General features: G+C 46.1%; 1 protein-coding gene and 1 non-coding gene across 2 annotated transcripts; one reads left to right on the forward strand and one right to left on the reverse strand.

The window, feature by feature from the left end:
* Positions 1–26: 26 nt before the first annotated feature.
* Positions 27–25,571, reverse strand: LOC119442467 (high affinity cAMP-specific and IBMX-insensitive 3',5'-cyclic phosphodiesterase 8B-like). The gene is given in 18 exon segments (XM_049662194.1): positions 27–249; positions 2,724–2,881; positions 3,609–3,838; positions 5,205–5,263; positions 5,265–5,336; positions 5,622–5,817; positions 8,106–8,338; positions 11,370–11,543; positions 12,972–13,039; positions 14,181–14,251; positions 14,339–14,574; positions 15,514–15,681; positions 16,730–16,787; positions 17,001–17,060; positions 17,943–18,133; positions 23,783–23,839; positions 24,932–25,019; positions 25,368–25,571. Coding segments are annotated over 17 exon segments (2,298 nt in total). The 5' UTR covers positions 25,013–25,019; positions 25,368–25,571; the 3' UTR covers positions 27–63.
* On the forward strand, positions 22,638–22,709 carry Trnad-guc (transfer RNA aspartic acid (anticodon GUC)). Its single transcript has one exon. It is a non-coding gene; the product is annotated as a tRNA-Asp (tRNA).
* Positions 25,572–25,953: the final 382 nt, after the last annotated feature.

The following is a 25,953-nucleotide window of genomic DNA, read 5'->3' on the forward strand; positions in this document are numbered from 1 at the left end:
AAACTGTGTATGGGTTTTCTCCGTTGTTTCCTGCTGTTTGCAGCTGACTGCAAACATTCGCTTTCATGTAGGAGTAATCAGGACAAAATGTTTGGACGGGCTAGCGCCGGGCAACTTGCCTGTCCATGCCCTGAACATGTCGCGCACGAAGTAGTTGATGAAGCCCGTCTGCGAGCCGGCAATGTTGCACGTGGCGCGGTCAAAGGCCGGCATCGCCACTGGGAGGCCACGTCGCTTCTCCTCATCCGTCTGTAAATGTAAGAACATTTCCATCTGTACAGTCTGTTGTCTATGGACTTCTTGTAGATCACCTTGGTTTTCTCGTCTTTTATTTGTATAAAGTGTATAAGGTGTCAATAAACAAAAGTCGTTAAGAGGAAGCTTTAGCTCGGGGGCTCCTAAATACATGGTAACAAAGAAATCGTTTTCCTCAGCAACCACTTCACCGAATTTGATGAGTATGTTGCATTTAAAATAAATAGTTGTGACATAGCGCCTCAGGAAGCAATTGTTTTATTACGGCAACTGATATTTTTATAAAAATTTATGAAAATTTTCTAAGGGCTGACGAGGGGTCGTGAAAACATGACTTCGTCACTTTGGGTGCAAATAGCTGCAATATTAATGGCGCTAATCAGCATGCATTTAATCATGCGGTCATGTTTTGCTTCGATGGGCGCATGCAGCGACCGAGAAGAGAGTTTGGCAGATGCGTCATAGCACTCAGTTTGTTATAAAGCGATATCAACCGCACCTATATAGTCCCGGCCAGACTTGTAAAAACTTTCTCCTAGAGCATATCAATGGACCTGTCAGGCTAGTTTGTTAACTTATTTACTTGAAAATACCTTACCCAAAGGGCATTAGAGCATAGGAATGGACTTTCGGACTAATTTGTTAATTTATTTATTTAAACAGAAAGTCGCAATTTCGCCCGAAAGGCGAAGCATCGATTGCAATAGAAAATTAGTGGACAGCTATACAAAGTATAGTAGTATTATCTTGTAAACTTTAACGTGTAAACATATGCATATTAACTAAATTAACAAGCATGGTGTCACGCGCGCACAAGCAAACATGAGGCATCTCACTCGATGACCGCAGAAACTGGCTGTCAAAATGCTGGAGTGCAGCGCAGCAACAGCAGCGAATTGAGCTTCGTGCCGGCGCTCGCATCAACGCGATCTTAGCCGCGAAAACCCAGAGAGGGCGGACTCTGCCCCCGCCCCTGATGGCTTTCAAGATACAGCCGCACGGGTGGACGCTCGCGGCGCAAAACGCGCCCCCTTCCCCCCCCCCCCCCCTCCCCTCGGAAGCCTTCCGGGCCGACGAGAACGCGCGGCCACATAAAGAGTGGCCCCTACACCTGTCCCAACGTCCCCCCGGAGACTTCAGGCGCGGCGGGAGCGCGTGGCCGCAGTAAGGCGCGGCCCCTTCACCTCCCTACCCTCCCCCGGAGCGTTGTACGCGAATGGAAGACTGCGCTTCCTTCCCGCTTCCCGCCCTTGTGTGCGCGAGCCGCGATTGCCGGCTCACCGTCACATGCTTTCACTCGCACATACAGCGTATGGCGCACGGCGACGATTTTATCACCGGTGGACTTTGTACGGAACCTCACGGCGACTGGCAACCACGACGACGGCGGCGAAATTTCGTCTAGAGTGTCCATATAATTGCTATCGCAATAATACCTTACCCAAAGGGCATTGAGTGAGTCAATGATCACTAACTCGAAGCGCACGACATCGGATGAATTCAAAGATATACATAGTACACAGCGCTTTTAGAGCGACGACTCGACATCTCGAGTGACGAGAGAGGATGGTAACGGCGTGCGTGCGTGCGTGTGTCGCCCTTTCGAAGAACAAATCCCTTGGGTTCCACTCAAGTATAGAATGTGTGCAAAATAAAGGCGGATAGCTAGCCCCGCTATGTTGGATATGTGTACTGAAGGTAATGAACGTTCTACTCCGACGGCGGCTACGTATGGTGCGGCTGCGCGGCCCCTATTTTGAAAGCGATCTGCGATGAGTACAGAATTCCTAGGTGCGCCGAGGGCTCATAGCTTCGTGCGCGCTATGTTCTCGCCGCGAGAGGCAGCACGAAGGTCAACTTGCTCGTGGCTGCGGCCGGTCTTTTCCCGCCAGCCTTTTGACAGCGAGTGTCCGCGGTCATCGAGTGAGATGTATGTATGGTTCCCTGTGCGCGTGGCACCATGCTTGTTAATTTAGTTAGTAAGCGAATGTTTACGAGTTAACACGGCGGACAAAACTACTATGCTTACTTCGTATAGCTGTCTAATAGTTTGCTATCGCAGTCAATGCTTTGCCCCTCGGCCGATACTGCGACTTCTGTGTAAAAATACTAATTTATCAGTATATGATTTTCTGAACTATCCACAACCGAAACATAACTCCTGCATATCAAAAACGCTGTGGTTATTGCATTAGGCGTTTCCTCATATTATATTGAAATTCTGAAGTTATCAGACTCCCTGCATTTATACGATGCACTGGGTATTGCAAAGTTAAGCCAGGGCCGGTATTTTGTAGCGATGCGTTATGCGTTATTCTATATACTAGTCTTATCATCCACCGCTCACGGCCAACTGATCCCCTTGATAACGTGAGCGGACCGTCGCTCTGACCACTGACCAAGCGCGAAAAGGCATTAGCATAGGAAAGGCATCGCTACAAAATACCGGCCCAGAACGGAGCGGTCACCTGTTCGCAGTATTCTTCGGCGATGCGATGCGCCCACTGGATGCAGAACTCGGTAGGCCTCGCCGGGTTGGACACGTCCGCGCACTTGATGAGCATGCGCTTGATCAGCTGGAGGCTGTCCGGTGAGCGGAGCGATAGGGCCTCGCCGCGCTCTTGCACTGCCTGCGTAAAGGCACAGGGCACCTATCGTCTTTAAGCACACAGCACTGACAACGCAAGGGGTATCTGCATGGGCCATGATGTCGCAGTGGATGGACCGACAACCGGTAAAGTAAGTTATTTTAAATACAGCGGGTGCGAGCGCTTTCGAGAACGCCCCCACCCCCTGCCAAGATGATGAATCGGCAGCCCAAACTGAATCCAAATTTCTTGCATTTTGTTATGGGCTACATGAAATATTGCGTCCGAAAGCATTGCTCTCTCTTCACGTTGAGAACAGCCACAAGCGTTTCAATGCAGTTTTGCACGTTCATGCTTTCGCCGCGCCAGGCTTTTGGCAATGAAACCATCGGTTCACGGACATGCGTCATGATGCGGTTCCGAGCGTCAGGTCTGCTGCTACTTATACTATAATAAGGTGGAACTGCTGAAAAAGGTACTAAAGGTGAGCGCTTTCTGCGAAAAGAAAAAAATAATCGACCATTTTCGTTCACTCCATTTATCCTCGCTTTTATTTCACTGTGCTCCCTCGAAATTTCCTTATCTAATCAGCGCCTTGATGTTACAGGTGTTACAGGTACTGAAAGCACATTACTATCAACGTTAATCAGTTACTTTTATTGAATGAAGTCTGCGTGTATGTGGTGCGTGACTTCATGGCACCACCAGTCAAGACTGATACATGTGTCCTGAAATTCCAATAGAATTTCGCTCCCCCTGTTCCACTTGCCTCTTGCTCGATCGGTTCGCTTTCCTGAAGGGGCTTCTGGAAGGCGTTGAGAAACTTGGACAAATGCTCGAAGTGCTTGGTCATCTCGGTGGCGAGCACCATGTCGATGATAGACGTGCGAGCCGTGCGGTAGACGTCGCGGTCCATGTTCTGGAAGATGTTTACCTTCTCGTCCGACAGCGTCAGCTTGAACGCATATGCTGCGTGGTGACTCTCGAGCACCGATCTGGATGCGTTGTGAACCGGATATTGAGGCCACGTTATTCACCTATACGCGAAAGGAGCTTCATATGTTTTTCACGTGCTGCTGTGTTTTAACAGTTTTCCTGTATATTGTTTCCCTCCCACAATTCTCTATGCAGAGCCTCTAAGAAAATTGGCAAACAAAAAATTGGCCGCATATCTGCTTGCTTCGCTGCAAATGACTTAAAACCCAGTCCAATGTGTATTCTTAATTAAATGAACACTGCGGGTCACGGTTATGTAGATATATTTTGCCTCAAATAGGCCTGAGGTTTCCTTTGCGCTGTATACTGGTGACCTGTATGACCCCGTGCCACCAGAGCTAGTAGCTCGCTTGGTTTTGGCCGGGCGGTTAAATCGAGTGACAGACAGACCGACAGACAAAGTTTTTCGCGTTTAGGTATCCCAAGAAAGACTATCGTCTTGTTCTCTTCGCTGATATTTGCTACCATTGCCGTTCCCCTCAGTCTTCCGCTACAGAATTTGTTCCTTCATTACCTGCTTTTGTGTAGGAGATCTCTAGGCCCAACATCTTTGCTAAGCCTACCACACTACCTATCGACTTATCTCGCCTAAGAAAAGGTCGCACTATACTCGCTCACGAGTACACCGACTCGCTCCACATTCATTTCACAGGAGTGAGATAGAGTGAGCGACGAAGGCATGCGAGATGACGTGAGTATGAACTGGTGTGAGTGCCGCTTAACGTACGATGAAAGTAATTAGCGACGGTGAGCTTGAGCAGACGTGCATGTGAACGTGGGTGACTATCTGCGAGTGTATACACATACGTCCACATATATGTTGACTTATGTATGTGAGTGAGAGCCGATGAGTGATGTGAATGAATCGATTATGAATGTGAGCGAGTGTTTGTGAGTATGAGAGGGCGAGAGTATAAGAATGTGAGTGGGTACCAACGAGTGTGAGTGCATGAGTGTGAGTGACTCCACTTCATATGCCGCCCAATGCACCAAATTAAACAGCAATTGTCAAACAAGTGGGCAGAGCACCCCGTTTATGTGTTATAGCCATCGTCCCGCCTGACACGTATTGCACCACATGCGCTGCGCAGGTGATTAGGGCGGTGCAGCAGCGGTTGAGAATGGTGCGACAAACACGAAAAATATAGTATTTTGGCATAGCGTTATATATAACCGCTACCACTTGCCCCCCCCCCCCCCCCCAATACGCATGCGCTGTCGGCAACAGGCGGAATCGGGGTAACCGTATAAAAGCATAACTGTAACGCTACGCTAAAATACTCTAATATCACCCCGAGTTGCCCGACATAAATGGTTCGTTGTCGAATAGAAAATAAGGTCCTCTAGCCGCATCTGCACACGCACCGGTCGTTGTACAGTACGGCCAGCTCGTGGTTCGAGTTGCAGAGAAATGGGCTTGACTTTTCCGGGATGGTCGACGTCGTGAAACACAGCCGAGATGAGGCAGATGGCCTCGTCCAGCGGGTCGAATATGTCCTGCGATCAGCATGGTCGACACTCGGGCAATGAACACCAGTTCCTTACCCCGAAATCCTACCAAAATATAGATATGCATTTTTTTTTTCTTGACTTTGATCAGTGCGTTAGATGGACTAAGGGTTGGCTACACAACAAATAAAACTAACAACGGAGCAAATAAAACTAACTTGCGAATTTCGTGTATTACAATTGTGTGCAAGTTTGCTAGTGCATCTTTATTCTTCTCATAAATTGCTCGTTCGAGAGAAAGAAATCCCTCTTGTTTTAATCCCTCCTGCGCACCTTCTTTCGAAGCCTGAGCAGGAAATACGCCGTAGCTTGCATTACGTCGGCTGCGTGCGTGGAGTTGTGGTACGGGTTGTCCTGGTAGTGCGACTCGATGAGCTGCAACCAGTTCCGGATGGTGGCGTCGTCGCATTCGATGCTGGTGGGTACGTTCATCTTGGCGAACAGGGACAGGCCTAGCCAGATGAGTGGCCTGTGATACAGAATGGGTCAAAGCGCGACGCTGGGGATCCATTTTCTCCTCAAGCCTATTCTAAAACAACAGGCAAAGCGCTATTCCTTTTGCAGACGAAGTTCACGAAAACCACTACAAAATATAGGCGCTGTAGTTGCGCCACTGTAGCCACACCAAACAGTGGGACTGGTTCCGCGGAGCGCGAGAAGATACAAACCTGCCATGTTAGTCCAGCAGCAGACGGCGTTGCGCTGCTGAGCTCGAGCGCGCAGGTTCGATCCAGGCCGCCGCTGCCACATTTTGTACTCGTTAACAAATTTTTTTTAAAACTGCCCGTAACACGTAGCGCAATTCTACTTCTTGAGCTGGATCACTGTGAAAGACGGACATTATTTGCACAAGAAATCAAAATGCATACTCAACAAATTACCAAATATTCGCTTATTAACGTTTAAACTAATTGCTTTACGGCGCATCTTGCAGTTTCGAATTGTAGCCGCGGTGAGCTCGCAAGTCCTATCCATTTGGAACGAATTCTGAGGATAACACGTTTCGAGATATCCGTTCGAAATATCGAACGACGAAATACACTGATACTCCAGTAATTTTAAATGCGAAGCATTTCTTGGTTAACGTTTGCTACTTTTACAGTATGTCTATCTATCTATCTATCTATCTATCTATCTATCTATCTATCTATCTATCTATCTATCTATCTATCTATCTATCTATCTATCTATCTATCTATCTATCTACTAGCCGCCTACGTCTTTGTGCTCTCATGGTCGTTTCATAACTTGGTATTTACCAAAATTGGCATACTATGACAAGAGTATATGACGAACATAAAAAAGCGGGCACATCCCACGCCCTGTGGGATGTGCCGTTCCAAATGGATAGGACTTGCGAGCTCACCGCGGCTACAATTCGAAACTGCAAGATGTGCCGTAAAGCAATTAGTTAAAACCCATTTCAGTGGCTTTTTAGTGTCAATCGTTTTCGCTGAGTCATTGCCATTTTTGCTGACTCATGCTCATGATTATAACTTCTACCAGTATCCTTTAGTGCTTGCTTCCCTTAGTACCCACGTCAGAACCCATTTCAGTGTTTTTGGAGTGCTATACTTTTTTCGCTGAGTCATTGTGATTTTTGCTGTCATGCTCATGACTATGACTTCTACCATCGTACTTTAGTGTTCCCTTCACTTAGTACCCACGTCCGAACCCATTCCAGTGGTTTTTGAGTGTTAATATTTTTTCGCTGAGTCATTGTCATTTTTTGCTGAGTCATGCTGATGACTATTATTTGTCCTACATATGTTATTATTATTATTATTATTATTATTATTATTATTATTATTATTATTATTATTATTATTATTATTATTATTATTATTATTATTATTGTGATGGCCTACATGACATGCGTGTCATGTAGGTCATGAAACAGCCACCTATGTCCTGGTGCTGGTTATGCTGGTACCAGCATAAAAATGCTGGTAATCATAGCCATGAGCATGACTCAACAAAAATGACAATGACTCAGCGAAAAAAGATTAACACTCAAAAACCAATAGAATGGGTTCGGACGTGGTCCTATAAGTGAAGGAAAAGGCTAAAGGTTGATGGTCGAAGTCATAGTCATGAGCATGACTATGGCTTTCGCCTTAAGGTCTCTTAGATGTAGCTAAAGAGACTCCTGAGGACTCATGACATGAATGTGATGACATGCGTGTTATGTAGGTTATGAAAGAGCCGTCTACGTCTTGGTGCTCTCATGGTTGTTTCGTTAACTTGGTAGGCTCCCCGCACACGTACTGGTTCGCATAACATCGATTCCCACAGGGCGTGATATCTGCCGGCTTTTTTTTTTTTTTTACTTCAAGTTTTCAGTGCATAAAAGGACGTTCTGTTAAAACAGGTTGCGGCAACAACAGTACGTTTTTACAAGTTTGCGGCGCGCTCATCTCAAAACCCGTGACATATACTGAAACTGTAGTTTCAATAATCTTTCCAAATGAATGTGCTTTGTAATATCACAGGCTTCAATACCTAAATGGCAATATCTGCGCTAAAATAATAGGTTAAAACGTTTATGAATGAATATTTGTCAATTAAACAAGTGTGCATTCTGATTTCTCGTGCATGTAATGTGCGCCCCTTCGAGTAATTCAGCTCAATGAGTAGATTTGCGTTATAGGTATACCACACGCGATGTTTAAATATCCTGCTAATTACGTTGAAAAAAATTACCCGGTATATAAGCTATCGCGTTCCTTCCAGTTTGATCTACTTGCGTGCACGCACCTGCGTCCGGTAAGGGACTCCAGCTCGATTATGTCGAACTCCCACTTGACGTCTCCTTCCAGCAGGTCCTTGATCCTGGACGGCGCCGCGACCAGACTGGGCAGCATCCCGGTCATCCCGGCGTGCACGGTGGACGCCTTCACCACGTTCACTGCGTCCGCCGACGCCCGGGTCGCACGCCACGCACATAAGGACTTGGCCCGGTTACGCGAACGATGGGCGCTCGGCTCGTCCTATATGGACGCAGTAGCAGCACAATACCTTTCATCAGCGCCGTCTCGTGAGACAGTCGCCGGACGCCCGTTGGTTTCTGGCCCGTCTGCGAGCGAGAAGCGGCGGCGCCGTGCTGTGCGTCAAAATAGCTAAACCTGCTCTGCGCTCACTCTGTCCCAGGTTCAGACTGTCGTCTCACAGGAAACCGATTCCCCACTGCTCGCCCCTAGCGGCTCCCGAAAGAGTGTTCGTTTCATCACTCTAACCTCCCTGATATGAGCACGGCCTATCGGAACGGCGAGCGAGATGCACAGTGAGGCGCGTTTGCGGCGGCCTGTCTATATACAGTCGAACCTCGATATAACGAAGTTGTGTTTGCAGCGAAAAACTTCGTTATATCGCAAATTTCTCCAATTTGAGGTTTCGTTAATTCAATGGAACTAAGATCGGGAAATAAAAATTTGTTACATCGCGAATTTTGTTAAATCGGTCGAGGTTTGCTATATCGAGGTTTGACTATACAAACTCGACATTCAACCTCGATATAACGAACGTCGATTTGCTAAATTCGCGATGTAACGAATTATTTTTATTTCCCGATCTTAGTTCCATTGAATTAACAAAATCTTAAATTCAAGAAATTTGCGATATAACGAAGTTTGCGATATAACGAAGCAGCATCATTGTACACAGCGATTCATATCAAACGCCCAGCAATAAGCAATGTTTATGTTGAACCCGACTGGTCTTCAACAGAATGAAACATCAACACCTTCCTTTCGGGCGCACAGCAGTCATCTTTCTACCCAAATTCACTCACAATAGACGAGTTGCAACACCTACAAGGCAGCTTTCCTGTACTACGAAATTTTATTTACAGTGTCTGCGCTGCGCGCCAGAAGCAGCTCGCGACATCGTCATTCAAGCGGAAACAATGGAACCTAAAGCGCGCAAAAACGTCCATGGAGGGGCTACAAATGGATTCAGCCCCAGTAAGCAGGCTTCTCCGGAAGCCAAACATGTGCCAGCAGAAGCTACCTTGCGCCTAATATTTGAAGGAAAGCTGCCTTGTAGGTTTTACAATTCGTCTACTACCATATGGGTGACACGCAAAGCATTTAAAACGTTACTCTTACCGACTGAAATATAACGTGCATTTGGTTATTATAGTCTACGACGACGTCTTCTTTTATTGCGATAGCAATTATATGGACACTTCAACCGGATTTCTGCCGTCGCCGTCGCCGTGAGGTTCCGTATAGATAAAATCGTCGCCGAGCGCCGTATGCCCGAGCGGAAGCGTGCGGGGGACGCGCGCTATCACGGAGAGCGAACGCACGGCGGAAAGCAAACGCGACCGTCGCGCGAAAGGCCGTGGGGGTATGGGAGGGAGGGAGGGAGGCGGGGCGACGCTGCGCTCCGGCACCAAAGTCCTATCTTGCAACTGGGCGCACGGGGAACTTCCCACTCAATCTCCCACGCGCAAGCAAGGAAGCGGGAAGCCAGCGCCAGAGGGAGCGGGGGGGGGGGGGGGGAGGGGGGGCGCTCTTTTACTCTGCCAACAACCGCGCTCGTCGCTCGTCCGCACCGTCTCTTATCTCCACACGGCTCTGACCTTTGTATGCGCTGTGCAGTCGACGCTCAGTTTCCGTTGAAGCGATAGACCGCACGTACCTTCGCCCGCTGCGGTGTATGCGCTTGCTGCCAGCGTTTTTGACAGCCGTTGTCTGCAGTCAATCAGTGTGATCTATTCATGTTTGCTTGTGCGCGCTCACACCCCGCTTGTTCATTCAGTTAGTAATAAGTCGGGCCACATTTTCAAACGCACGCTGCACATGCAATGCTGCCCGGATCGGCAGTGCAGCGCTACAGGTGTGTCCCTTCGCACGCGCTGCCCACGGGAAGCGCTTCTCATCAACACCACCGTTTCACACGCGCCTTGTCGTGGTCATCGAACGTCTCTCTTCATGTCGGTCTACTTACGCCGCAGCACACCTGCTTACTTAATCAGCTCATGTTTACTACAATTCATATTGCTACCAAAGCCGCTACTCTAACTTCGTATGACATTGCTGTGTTGCTATCGCATTCATTGCTTCGCCCTTAGGGCGAAACTGTGACATTTTTTCAAATAATTTCTTCATTTTTTCTCATTTTGCTTTAGTAAGGGGTCCGTGACAATGAAGAAGGTAAAATTGCTTTAGAGCCAAGTACCAACGAAGAGGGGCAAAGCTCAGCCTTATGTTCAGGTAACTTCAATTTATAGCGACGGAAAAACTTTAGCTTAGGCTGTCATGGCACGCTATGGCGGCACGACTGACATAGATCGCACAGACATGACCAGTTCACTGAACTAAATCGGGCAGTTCAGGGCGGCAGTGAACGCGCACATAAATGTACAAAGCAGATGGAAGTTGCGTTGACCAAGTCACGAGGCCAAGACAATGCAGAGTTTTAGCCAAGTCGGAATTACCGTATGGAAAATAGCATTACCGTACGGTAAATCTTACCATACGGCAAAACGAAGCAGGTACACAAGGCAGACGATTACCATATTACTGTACGGATGATAGCAAAACGCTACACGGCTAAAACTCTTTATCAACATGTAGCAAACATGGCGGACTTCACTGTGTCATGCGAGTCATGCAACCGTTGCTGTGCGCGCGCCTGTGCGTCAACGCTTATGCAAGTTGCACGAAACATTCGTTGGAAGTGCTCCCAACCGTTGCTTTTGCTAATGTAATTACCACGACAGTGGCGAGCACTTAAGCATATTAGTATGCCATTTTGAAGATTATTATTGTAGTGCAGGGACGAATTGAAATAATAAACGAGAGAGAGCGCTATTCCGGGAGGAACTGGTATTTATAAATTTCTGCAAAGACATGTGACGTGCATTCTTGCATCACCTACCAAGAACGTGCATTGAAGGAGTGCTCGCACAATCTGAACACATCGCCTCTAAATCACTTTAGCCGTTATGCGCCATCTAGGTCGGCAACAACCAAGGCATATATGGAGAACGACTTTGAGGAGTGAACAACGTACTCCAGTGAGTCCCGCGACAAGGTCGGAGGTCATTTGGTCCTCGGTCTTTTCCTGTCCAGCGGCCAGCTGCGGGTTGTAGAGGTCGGTGGAGCGCAGAATGTCGAGGACACCCTCCAGGGCTTGCGCCACGGGAGGTGGACTGTTTTCTTGCGTCGCCATCAGCAGTTTGACGACCTGTCAGCCACAAGTAAGGCGGTTAAGACCAGTAACGACTTGCACAGCAAGAAAATGCGCATCTACGCTGGGTGTGTGACATACCTTTTATCGTCTTAGCTCTACAAATGCGGGAAGTGAATGAATAAACCTTCACTTCAAGAAAGAGAACGGGCTCTCGGCCACTGTTTGGGATTAGGTGGGAAAGGGGTTATGGATTGTTCGGTGAAGTGCATCTTCATCTCGGTCTCTGCTGTTCCGGCCTAGCGGACCCTTGTAATACTTCATATAGGTGCATGTTCAATTCGGTCGCTCTCAGATGGGCCAATTGAGCTCTCTTACATCACCCGAAATAGGCCGCTTTGACTGCCGCATGTGATGATGGCTTTCTGTGCTTCAGGGCTAGATTGCATCAGATTTGCTAGGATTTGCGAAGTGTTGGATGTCGGATCTCCCTTATGACAAAGCTGTACAGCTCCAAATGGGGTGGTGTAAATCTGCTCCGCATGACTCTTGAAAATGTGCTTATCGGGTACAAGTGATGAAAGTAGTTGCTTGTCTGTCTTGGAGCCATTTGTCGAGTACGCGCCGTGCGTATGCAGCGTTGACCATGATTAAAGTGCATAGAGAGAATACTCGTGCCAAGTGATACCTGTAGGTGACAACTTGACTTTATGCTTGAAGTTCTTTGGAGTTTTGGCTTCGATTCTGTGGGAGAACACAGTTTCTGTTTGAAGTGAGGTGTCGTTTCGCCTACGGCGTCTGGCAACGGCACGGGTAACATGGCGTCAGGTTACTTGGGGGAGGCGGTGAGCAGACCAGACGCTTCCGAGGAGAACAGCCACGCTCGTGGAGCCTCTGCCACGCAGTCACGTAAATCAGCATTATTAATAGTTAAACGGTTTGCGGTGACCATATAATTTCCTCTACAAGTCCTTGAGCAAAACGCAAAAATAGGCAGACCCCATAGTTCTCGTTTCAATTTTCTTACGATTTACTAGTGTTCATAAGCACTAGATTAAAAAAAAAAGAACAGCGACGCCTTTGTTCTCTGGGACAAAACAAGTTTAAAACAAGACGTGGGGCTATTACTATTGCACCCAAGAGCGCTTACGGGCAAAGAAGTACGTGCTCAATAAAGAGGTTGCCAAGCAACAAAGATGGAGTAGTTCATTCTGAAAACAAACTCAGAAATGTGGACGTTCAGCGTGCACAATATTTCAATTATTTTCTTTCAACATCATGCAATGTTTTATACAGCTCTTAAGTGCGGGGGAGGGTGGGGAGGGTCGAAAAATTGTACATTCGTAAAGCAAAAGACATGCTGCAGGGGTGTCGGCCGCGTGCCTATGGCAAATGCAGCTTTACTGTAAGCCTGACAATCATTGCCAGCGGCTTTTATTCGACTTTGTACGAGAAATTTCTTCAAACTATGCATTGGGTACTCACCTTTGTGACAGGGGCTTCGATTACCATTGCGTGGTACTTTGCAAATGACTGTCTCCGGCTCAATACCACTGCAGAAGAACATTAACAGTGTTAGTTATTCATGTAAGGATGTAATTATTTTACTATTTAAGATATGTTAGACAAAGAATATCATTGTTCAAATTTTGTCGAAATGTTAGTTGTGCTACGGCTCACGCGAATCGGTGATAACTTTATCGAAAACAAGGGAACCGCAAAATAGTTTTTGAAACAGGGCGATTTCTCAAAAAGCAAGCTTTTCAAAAACTGGACGGTGGTAAATAAATCTGAATGACACAGCGAATGTGCCCTTCGCCGTTCTTTTTCACCGTCCTCTTTTTACGCTGCTTGACTGAGGGGCCACTGTAATTGCGTTCTCATGCGATACGAACCAAGTGTTCATTTTTGCATCTACTTAGTACTTGCAAAGAAAGTGCGCTTACTCCTTCCGATTTTGCCCTTTGACGTTGAATAAGAATTGCGTTTCCTTTAAGGCAAAGTATTTCCTCTCTTTGCCTTAAGATGTTTAACAAAATACATTTACGTTCCACAGACCAGCGCCGGCTTCCAATTTCTTCAGTTGTGTCGTTGGTTTAATTTCTACCGCGTGTAGCCGACGTTTTCACAAGGGGACTTGTCTGCAGATTGCTCCTTGTTGAACAACTTGGTTCATATGTATTGAAAAGATTAATGAGCGCGAAATGAAAACGAAGACCGAGATGTAAACGCTTAGTCAGGACATGCAGACGTTCACTTCTGTCTATTTTATTTTGAACACTCCACCCTCATTTGTACATTGTCGACCTGATAAAACAACTTCAAAACATAACTTCACTCATATACTTCACATTGTGATAAGATGAGACTATCTTTGCTCCGCTTTATCCGAATGAAGGTAACATTTGTCTTTGTCTCCATCCTCGGCCATCTCTTTGTTCGACAACTCTTTATCACTCTAAAACCTTCCTGTGAACCATGCCTCTCGCTTGGATTAAGACTGAGTCACGTGTCAGAAGAAGTACCGGCGAAGCCCGAGCGCACGTAACTACGCATGCTAAACGACTTTCCGACCAAACTAAGCAGCAGCAATCACTAAACTTGGCATCGCACTTACGTAATCATCGCGATGCGGGCCTGTCACCTAGTCTCAGCTAAACCTTTACGAGCGTAACAGACACGCGGAGAGCTCACCGGCCTCGGGAGGGAAAGGTTTTTCCATGAGAAAAGGGCTTTCCTTGATGTACACCACGTGGTCCAGCTTCCTGCGCGCAAACGACAAAAGAAGAAGACCCGGTCGATGTGGGTCGGGCGAGACAACCGGTAAGCGACTGCCGAAATGTTATGATTACCCCGGCGTAGCGTTGTTGTCCACGGCCGCGATCTTGCTCCAGACAGGCACGCACTCGCCGGTCTTTCGGCGATTGAAGAGAGTGCCCTCCCAAGCGCGCCCTTTGTCCAGCTGATCGATGATGTTTGCGGCCACGTCTTCCTTCAGCGAATCGGTGCGGTGCAGTTCCTGGGCGTCCTCGCCCAACATCTCCTCCACCGAGTAGCCCACCAGTTTCTCGGCCGCGCGGTTCATGAACTGCGCACGCGCGTGAGCGAATGCAATTTAGTGTTCGTCTCATTCGAGTCTAGACTCTGGAAGTGTGATTGTCATCCTTATGGAAAGACGTCTGAAGCAGCTGTGATAGACGTGAAAGGAACACAAAAAGCGGTGACTCCCAAGAAATTTGGGGGGGAGCAAGTAGCCCCATTCTTCCTTTTTGCAATCGCGCGCCCACTTGCTGGCTGTGTCAATGTCTGTCGCTGTTTATATCGCGAAACTGTCTACGGCACGTGATGTAGGTTTAAACACGCGTCATTCAAATGAAGGGATCGCCTAGCTTCTACTCACTCTATTTGTTATATGTTCTATTTATTAATCTCACACATACAAGCCCCCCCCCCCCCCCCAAAAAAAAAAAAGAAATTATACCTTGCGTACTTTGCTCATGTGGGTGAAAACAAAAACTACAACAAAAAATGCAGAAAGAAGAAACCAAACGACATGACACGTGCGTCATGATTTGGCAAGCACATGGTTGCGCAGATATATAAAGAACACCACACGCAATGACGACTACACAGGCCTGGCGCACAGTAAAACCTTAAAATGAAGTCGAGGAGCTGACGCAAGCTCGTCTAATCTGGATGAACCACGGAGAAAACAGAACTTTATATTTCAGCGCCCCCATGGTTCAAAATATTATGAACAAGGCGTCCGTCGTGTGGGGGCCGAAACCTCAAGTTTTTATTCATTTCTTCACCTTAATTAGTCGGCGACATTTCTGTCATATAAAATATATGGCAAATGACAGAATACACGCGGTAAGGGACTTAAGATTGGCGTTTTTGCACCCAGCCTCTGCCAGGAAATCGAGCCACTAAGCCGTGGCAGGGTTAGCGCATGGTTAGCATTGCTGCTTTTTCGCCTTGGCGATCATTTGGGAAATAAGAGGAGGTGGCTTTCCACAAAGCCCACCTGTATTTCATGCGCAGGCCCAGTGACGATGACACCGTCCCGTACGTAGTGCAGCGCAGAAAACAGTGCCTCGGAGGTCATTAGCTTCCACAAGTGCATGAGGTCGTTGTGCTCAATCTGGATGATCTCGTTGAGGCACACGATGGGCGAGGCCGTCTCCAGCATCCACTGCGGTCGGGACCAATAGCCGCCACCATTGCTTTATGTGCAGGTCGTAATTTGCGCGCGCTGAGACTGTACCGTAACGTGTATAAGCACGGAGTTTCATTAGACACATATATCGGGTGTTTCAGCGAACACTTTCAAAAATCTTTAACGGTTGCCTGCGGCAGATAGCACAACTCTAGTTCATGAGCTGGTCTGCTCGAAGAGGCGGACATTACTTGCACAAAAAAATTGAAATGCATAATCGACTAATTCACGAAAATTCACTAATAAAAGTTTTTAACTAATTACCTTATGGCCCAGATTGCAATTTACAAATTCTAGCCGTGGAGTTCGAAAGGCGGATCCACTTGGAACGAATTCTCAGGATGGCACCAGTTTCGATATATTAATTCCCGAACTTTGCGGAGAAATGCATTGGCGTTCCGGTTACTTTTGTGCTTCGGTGCATAAAACGACGCCTTGTTAAGGAAGTAACTGGACGCCTCATCATATGACACACTTTAAGGGGGGGGGGGGGGGGGGGGGAAGAACTTCCACAGTGGTGCGCTACCACGGGGCTGGCACGTACACACAGATGGAACCTACGCGGATCTCACTATGCTGCACACTGTCACCGCTCTGTACTAAAAACACTTTAATAGCAATTAAGCGCACAGCTATATCATCGCGAATAATTTACTCGGTGTGTCAAAAGCTGGCTACATACTTGACCGTAGCTGACGCGCACACTTTGCGTGTCGGCTCTTGCGCTTCAAAGAGAATCGCAATGAATAGCGACCAACTAGCCTGTCTCGCCATCTTGCTGCAAAGCTCTATGCCACGGCGCATGCGCACATGACTCCAGTGTTCATGACTGCGTTTTGTGCAGTGCAATAACACTAATGAAGTATCGTTGTGCTATATCGGGGGTGTTTATAAAGTATGTGCGTAAGGTGCCGATGAATATATCGAGGGTGCATATCAACAAAACCCTCGCCTATAGATTTCGGTAGCAAGAATGGAAGACTCGCTCTGAACAAGAACATGTTGCAGTGATCACGGGAGTTACCCTGGTGTAGCCAGCCCTGAGCAGCGGGACGATAGCTGCCTCCTGCTTATCAGCCAACCTGAAGCAAAAGACAGAGAAGAAAGCCCGCTCAAATCATAAAATGTTCTTCGCCAACATGCGCGACTCTGCCATCTATTAAAAAATAAATGTTAGTTGAACAGCATTCATTAGGCTAATCTGGTGCGAGCTGATTCGGACCACCGAGAGTATCATAACTAATATAAAATAAGGTTTGCAGAATGGCTATGAAATGAATACCAACATTACTTACCCTTTCTTTACGACTGCGACAATGCAGGAGTACTGGCTCCATTTGTAGCCGCCCAACGTCCTGCAGAAAATAAAGTGCCGACACAAAATAAGAACTTGGGTATACATTGTATACCGCGTTCAAATGAGATGCTTGACGCTTTGATCGACGTTATCCGGCCTATCGTTAGCTCGCACGCCTCGTCACAGGTCCCGTGATGATTCCATCGAATGTCACTGTGCTACACCTAGGGTGGCCCGCACTATGCGATTCATCCGTGTGGAAATCAACCCACGGTTAAAAGGGTTCATTTTATGTCACTATACGAACGCTCCCGCACAGTATGTTGCCGAGCGAAAAAACAGTGACACTGACACGTAACTCCATAGTTGCAACTCTACTGATGTGCTGAAGTTTACTGTCACTTGTGCGATAATATGTAGACTTACCAGCAGTCATACGCTTCTTCACATTCACTACACGTATACAGAACCACGAGCTCGGAAATGCGCGAATTCTTTTATGGCATTGCTTAATTACTATATTTGCGGTACTAAGTCGAACAGAGCGCCGAGGGACGACGAGTCCTTATAGGAATTAAGGCGTATGTCTTGGAGGTTGCCTAACCTCACCAAACAGGAAAAAAATAATGCCAATAAAATAGCAATCGCCGTAAGAACGGTAAGAGGGGGTGTCCAGTAAGCCTTTAAAATGATTCAGTTTATTCTTGTCTTTCTGGTCAACTCATCCAGCAAGCTATAAGGCCCTGCAGAAAGTCTGATCAGTTCCTTATGAAGTTTGGTTCGAATCGTGGTAGAACGCAAACAGCGCGAAAGAAACGAAGACATGAGACATGAGAACGCACACGGAGCAGCAGGTATACAAGTATGATGCAAACAGCGTCTTCGGTTCTTTTGCTCTGATAACGCGCTTTGCACGGCTGTGACACAGGCGCGTGATAACCTGCACAGGAGGATGGGGTCGATGGTGTTCTTGCTCCGCGCGTCGATGAAGACCAGGTGCGGGCGGCCGTTGAGGAAGTTCTCGACGGCCTCCTCCGTGGTCATGCTCAGGCTACACACGTAGTGCATCTTCTCGACTGCCCACCTGAGCGCGGTGTACTGCGCGTCTTCTTTGGTAAACACGAACATCACCTGCAATGGGGCCGGACACCGGTGCTCCATGGGCACTCAGAGCATCAGGGAAAAAAAACTCACTGCCTCTGAATTGCGGTCATATAAGTTTGTGTAGAAGGCTATGCGTTATACCGATAGGGCTAAATATGAAATCTCCAGACGATTTACAAAAGAGGACAGTGGACCAACTGTGCGTTGCTCCCAGCTGTTTTGCCACAAATATCGATATATTCGATCGTTTGTTCATGACTGACTGTTTAATTGATTAGCGTATAATCGAGGCTCAAATCGGTAAGGCACCGGAAACGTTCAGATATGGTCCTCATTTTGGCATCTACTAAAACAACCTGTGGTACGGTATTTAATTTCTGGAAGAATGTAAATGAAGAAAGTTTCATTGTCACTGAATTTTCAGAACGGCTTGCCGAATACCTAAAAAACAATTTCTTGTAAAGAGACACGTTTTTGTTGCTTCAGATTGTCATTATACGTGTCTTCATTACTGCTCATTCACTTAACACGTGCGTCTAGTATAGTTTCGTCGTAGGCTACATTCTACTAGCTTCCACATCATTTTCGGGCTCCTAAAAATTCTTTAACGAACCGCCTAACTATATTATTGTAAATGCCAGGGACAGATCAGGCCACAAGATTCGCAATTAGTCCTGTGTTGTCGCATCAGATCCTTCGTCGGTTCCAAGAGATCCCACGACAGTTATGTACTGCCCGGGAACCGTTTCTGTAAATCTACACTACGTACAAAGTCAACATCTTGAACAAAAATATACCACCTTTCATTTTATATCTTTAAGCCTGTGACAGCGAAGTTAAGCTCAGGAAGAGGCGGAAATTACCACCATTACAAATCGCGAAGTCCATGCGGGTAGCGAATAAAAAAGAATCCCTAATGAACTTTTCATTGACTCACTTTGAGGAGCATGTTGCAATCGTGAAGTTGAAACCAAGCGGCAGTAAAGTCATTTCCGCTTAGAACAAATCCTGAGCCCAACTTTCGAGATCTCCGTCGTTAAGATGTGCTACGAAATATAGTATTAACACTTCAATAAACAGTTTCCAACAACTGCCCCTCTAACAGGTTGGGACGATCATAACTGGAACGCCAAGGAATTTCGCAACAATAGGGTGCTAAATGTAATGGTGCGTAGGGGCGCAGCGCCACCACATCTTCGTGGCGTCACGCTCTGAACGGCAACGCAAGATGATGATACGACGAAAGTGATTGGTGCGGTCTTTCCTCTATTTCAAAGCAGCGCATCCCAGTGCCGAACTTTGCAGATGCTTTCAAGAAAAGGCGTCACGGCACTGTCTTTGACTGAACGCAGCGTATAGCTCACAGCTAGGGAGATCAGGAATCTTTCGTACAAGGCTGACTTGTTAAGGTGCTTGATTAGAATTTTTCGAGACATTCGTATGTAATCCATTACCAAATTTCCTAGTTCTATGTAGTCAGTCTGGCTTCAATAATACATGCAGAGTCGTTACTAGACATGGCCACCCTCTTGAGGGCAAGCCCTCACGGGGGTAAGGGTGAGGGGAGGATCGGCTTCACAAAATTGGTGAGAGAGGGCAAGGGAGCGCGGACGTTGTGAGGTGAGGGCGAGGGAGGGTTATACGGAGACAATGTGAAGCTAAACGAGGAAGACGCTATTCATATTGCTGAGGTGCAGAGAAGTCACTTAGGTCGTATGCGTGATGGGTTTGAGGTCCCAAGTTTTGAAACGCACTGGCTTCTCGGAGTTATCTGAAGCTTCTCGAGCCCAGATGTACGTCGAAGCCCACTTGCAATTGACCGAAGCCACAAATGGCTGTTGACGTTAGCTGTAGATAAACTTATTAGTGAGCGGGAGCTGTAGCAGCAACGAAAGTGAAAACAGTGATGGCGACATTTTGAAGTCACGCCGACGTTTATTGCTTTTCAGCTGATTACCAGAGTTCAGCAAACTCCTTTATTCGAAATAATCATTCCGGAATTCGCCTTTTCTTGCTCTGATTAGAGAGACCACAACTTGGTTTGTGGCTTTTCAGGAAATTGATATAGCGCTTGTTGATCTAGTCAAGACAACATCAAAGAAGAGAGAAAAAAAAAAAAAAACATGACGTTAATAGAGCCAAAGCTCTAGTACAACCAAAACCGACTTGTATTATGCTTCGGCTGGCGCATGGCAACGGTGGTCGAGGTACATTATTTACAGTAAGCATGCAATCTTAGTGTTCTTGCTCAACCTCTATAACGAAGTGATGTTGCACTGACTCTCTCGAATAAGCGCAATATAGGTAGTTATGCCAGCTGGTATAGTTGTATTAATGTTTAATCACAAATTAGAACAAGCTCTTTCGTTTCAAAACCCAGGAACTATATAGGTAAAACGTTTTGCAATAAACACACGTCGCTAGCGATTAATTAGGGATACACCCGGATGCGCCTCAACCAATTTTACAAAATGAAAGACTGAAGCATGCTCGATCTCCTACTGCACATCGCATGGTTGAAATTTCAGTTGTATAAGAAATGGATATTTCAGGGTAATATTGAGACATACAGCAAATGTATATATTGTGAGACGTCGGCCGATGCGATGCCTTTATTTCCGAGCAGCCGCCCGAGTCAGAGACGAAGCACCACACGAGACAAAAGATGATGATGAGTCGTATGTACAAATGACGACGACGATGTGCACAAATAGCGCTCACACAAGACGATGAGCGGTATGTCGTAGTCGTATTCATTAGATATTATTACCAATTCAAATATCTATAGTTCTTGAATGAGCGAATCAAACTTCGCGAGCTGGTGGTTTTTCACAGTCGCCTGACCAGCCTGACAATTAAGATATATATGCCTGTTTGAGTTTACCTCACCCATGCATGCGTTCATTGAACCTCGTTAAGTTGCATTTGGATTATGCCTGAATCCGCAAGCAGAAGTGGAAAGCGCAGGCTGCAAGAGATTGAGAGTTCTTGTAGTTGATCTGCATGGTATTTTTACTCGAATTCCAAAACTTCCGAGCGCTTACATTATTCGCAGATCTGAATGGCTGAAAATCTTATATTGAGCAAGGTTTAACGAAGCTGTAGCAATGGTGCCGCAAAATTATGAACCACGATTAAACTGGCGAACTCTCTAATCCGGTCCATATTCGATCGCTTCTGTCATTTTTTAAGTTTTTTATCGTACCTTTGACGGTATATATAGTAGTACTGTATAAAACTAGTGGTTAGCAGATTCTCGCAGAATAACACATTCGACTCACGGGCAACAAGCGTGTTTTGGACTCACCATGTTTTCATGAGTGTGCTTTAAGCATGTTATCCCAATCATACTATAAGTAATGCTGATCAATACAATATCTGTATTGGTGTACGTAGTACACTATATGTTTATTCGCCAGTGCGGCTGGCGGTGAAACGTGACTGGTCAGTGTGTCACAAGTTCTTCGACTTAAAACTAATTCTTCTTCTTCTTTCTGGGGTTTTACGAGCCAAAACCAGCTCTGATTATGAGGCACGCCGTAGTGGAGGGCTCCGGATTAATTTTGACCACCTGGGGTTCTTTAACGTGCACTACAACGCAAGCACCAGGGCGTTTTTGCTAAGCAGCTCAGCCTGGCGTTTGCTGAAATACCCGGCTATGCCTCAACTCTCACGTTAAAGAAGTGCACTTTCTGCTAGTAACAAAAGGAAACCGAAAAAAAAAAAAATAGGCAGCAGGTGCGGTGGCATTGCGGACGGCTTAATCCAGCAATGCACTGCAGGCAGTCATATTTGCAAACTAAGCTCACAGGAACAAGTAAATGATTTAATTGAAATTGTAGCAAACCGAAGGTAAGAGAAATATGGTTTCGACGTGATGGTGAGGGCGAGAGGGTGTGGGTGTTGTGAGGGTGTTGTGAGGTGAGGATCGATGTGATGGTGGACAAATTTTTCAACGTGAGTCGGAGGTGAAACCGTGACTCGCGTCGTAATGGTGAGAAGAAAACCAAAAATGAGGGCAGTTTCCCACTTCTGGCCGTTACCTATTTACACTACACCTTAATCTGCTCCAACCTAACTGCGACGTCAGCTGCACACCTGACAAACGTTGCACCCGACAGCCAGTGGGCTAGGCCTTCCGGCTCCCGGCGGCTGTCAGCAGAGTCGACACTGCGGACGGCGCGCCATGGCGGAAAGTTTTCCGCTAGCATAGCTGTCCTTTCAATAACACAGTTCGTGTAAAACTAATAATCGTTGCGTAATGACGTTTGTTTGTCTGTCTCCTGCTGCACTGCTGTTGTACAGAAATGTCAAAGGCGAGGTATACCGCGCTTGCGACACAAAATGCACAAGGCCTAAGCATTTGCTGGCAGAGTATGAAACCCTCGCTGTGATCTCCGTATATCACTTGGGCAGCTATTCTGCTTCCAGCTGCCGCAGCAGTGGCTAAAAATTGAGTTTGTACTATGCGTCAAAACATTTATTCGTGCTGACGGCATGTCAACTGTCTTTAAGCACGCAGAGACACCGCTCCTCGTTAGTATAGTGGTCAGTATCCCCGCCTGTCACGCGGGAGACCGGGGTTCGATTCCCCGACGGGGAGGTTTTTTTGCGTTTTTTTTTTCTGTTTCTTTTTATTGATTTTATTCGTAATTATATATTTTGTTTTCTTTTTTCAAGGCTAATTTCTCGGTTTCACTGTGAATTACAGCGCACACCAAAACAAGGACAGGAAATGAGAAGCGCTCCTATCTAGGATGCGCGGGAAGCGGTGGGCTCGGCTATACAGTTGGCACATAGTCACACGCCGGGTATCAGGATTCGGTTGTATAATTTTTTTTTTTTTTTTTAGGCGAAAGTCTGTTTTGAGGTGACTTTGAAAAAGTGGAGCCAAAATTCGGTAAAATATACTTGCAAAATATCGATAACTCAATAAGATCATTACAAACCCCATATCATTATATATTAATCGATAGGTAATTTCACAAGGAATATAAATAACGATAAGTGATAGTGATAGTCGTTAAATTAATTACGAAAATGATCATGACAAAGCGGGAAAATGGGTAAGAAGCCCCACCACAGTTGCAAAGAATCGAGAATTAATTATCGTAATGGGTGCATGTATGGTTTTGATAGTAAGGATAATGATAGTAGAATACTGTAATGACTCAATAATGACCCGTGACTTATCAAAGAATGACAATGACTCAGCGAAAAAATATTAACACTCAAAAACCCACTGGAATGGGTTCGGATGTGGGCACTAAGTGAAAGAAACACTAAAGGATGCATGATTGTAGAAGTCATAGTCATGAGCATGACTCAGTAAAAATTACAAGGTCTCCGTGAAAAAATATTAACGCTCAAATACCAGTGGAATGGGTTCGGACGCGGTTACTTATTATAAGTGAAGGAAGCACTAAAGGATGGTAGTAGAAGTCATAATCATGAGCATGACTCAAGAAAAATGACAATGACTCAGCGAAAAAAGAATAATGCTCAAAAACTAATGGAATGAGTTCGGGTGTGGTACTAAGTGAAGCAAAAGGCTAAAGGTTGATGGCTATAAGTCACAGACATGAGCATGACTAAGCCTTTCGCCTTAAGATCTCTGCTACGACATGCTGAGTCATGCGGTGGTGTACGTGACGAGGACGGAGAATGCGCGCTCACCCTGACGGTTGGTACCGCGAAGTACATGGAGCCGTACTTGAGCGCGACGGTTCCTTCCTGCGAGACGTGGTAACAGGTTTGGGTAAGAACACGACTATGAGGCTCTATTGACAAGTGTTTTACCCCATGAAGCTTATAATTATAATCATTTAAAAGTTTCATGCGTCGTGTCGCAGCTTGACACTACTAATCGCTGCAGCCATAAAGCGACGACAAAGAACTTGATTTTGAGGTTTATTTTGGTTCGTTTACAAAGGAAGACAGACCATGGAGAGCAGGGCTAAAAGTGCTTTTCACACCTGATTAAGGCCTGCCCTCCCTAAACAATAAAAAATCAAACATTTGCAGTTCATAAGCACGTATCGTTTACAATAGTAATATGCGAGCACATACAGGTATGTTAAAGATAACTGCACATTATCAAGAAAACACAAAATACAAATCGTAAATGTCAGTAGTGCATGCGCAGAGAAAGGTGTCACCAGCACAAACTGAAACATCTTATGTTGTTAGGAGACAATGAATAGAATGTTTTTTTTTCTTTTCTTTTTTTTTTTTTTGTCTCGCGCGCGTGCATGCAAGCGAACCACTCTCACATGCCAGGTATACTGTAGAATAGATATTCAAACAGTTGTGTATTTCGTAAGCAAGCATTTACAAACCGTAATCAGTACGAGCTCTATGGATCCGGTATAGTGAATGTTTCTGAAGCTGTTTGTGTGTATATGAATGTATCTTTCTTTAAAGTCGCGTTTCTCATATCTAATAATGTTTTTTTTTTAATGAACGGCTTCCTTTTTTTTTACAGAGCTGATAAATGGTCAGCAAATTAAACTGACCGAATGACGATTAACTATTATGGATATTATGTACATTCATAATTGCTCTATAACTGCTTTTTTCTACAGTATTACCTTTCTTAGCTTAGTCGATAAACAGTAGAGCTCCGCACAAGCAAACAGCAATACATGTGCGAATGAATAACGACAAAATAAAGCTGTAACCTTACAGTCACTGGTGATGTATTTTGCGCCCTCACTGTTCCAATTTCCATATTGGGCGCTTACTTGAAAACAACATACTATAGGATGTCTACCAAATCTTCGCGTGCATTTAGTGCGCTCCGACTTTCTGAGCAGTCGCACTCACCCCTATGACGAGGCGTTTGAGGGCGGCTTTGTACTTCTCGTCGGCTTCCTGGAGCGTAATTGCTTGTTGCGGCGGCGCCATATTGTAGCTGCAAATAAGAAGAGAATTAACAATTACAGCGTTAACTATAGAGCTCACCCTATCGCGCACTGATCCCTGTTGGTTTCCTCTGTTACACATCCAGTGTCTGTCCAGCACTGCGTGGCCTTTCGTTTGTCGCGTCTAGTTAATCCAGCTGTATACGGTGTCGCAATATTGCTACAAGGTGCTACCCGATCGGCACGAGTCGGCAACTGCCAGAAGAAGCGCGGCTCGTTCATGCATTGACTGCTGTCGGAGCACATGCTTATTCGCTGTCGTTCTTTTATGTAGTTTTTGAATAAGACGGCGCAAGCCCGCTCTTCGAAGAAGGTGGGCCAAAAGAACACAAACTTACGTGGATCAGCGCCGGCGACCGTTGCGGCTGCTCGTTCTTCTTCTTCTGCTTCTTCGTCGCGCTCCGCACGGTCACGTGCCGAAACGCCACGCGAGAGCGCGAGGGCTCGTGGTGGTACTTGATGGCCGCGGTGCTAGTGAAAGTTAACATGTCGCAAATCGCTTCAGGAAAGAGTTTAAACAATGACCCTTTTCTACTGTACTGCCACCGTCACATCAGAGAATTAAAGCCCGTGTACAAAAGTAAGGCAGGCGGTTCCGCTTAATATAGCCAAACGCTCAGCTGAGTATATATAAACTATATATAAGTACGTGCACTTAGAGAAATGAACGCGAGTTGAAAAATATACTCTTACGAACTCACAGTTACACTGGCTGTATTGTTAGGTGCACCGTGTAGTCCTCCTTTAAACCCCCCCATATATATATATATATATATATATATATATATATATATATACAGGGTGTTTCAGCGAACACTTTCAAAAATTCTTAAAGGTTGCCTGTGGCAGACAGCACAATTCTAGTTCATGAGCTGGTCTACTCGAGAAGGCCGACATTACTTGCACAAAAATTTTAAATGCGTA

Source organism: Dermacentor silvarum, chromosome 2 (assembly GCF_013339745.2).
Source record: "Dermacentor silvarum isolate Dsil-2018 chromosome 2, BIME_Dsil_1.4, whole genome shotgun sequence".
Classification (NCBI taxonomy): domain Eukaryota; kingdom Metazoa; phylum Arthropoda; class Arachnida; order Ixodida; family Ixodidae; genus Dermacentor; species Dermacentor silvarum.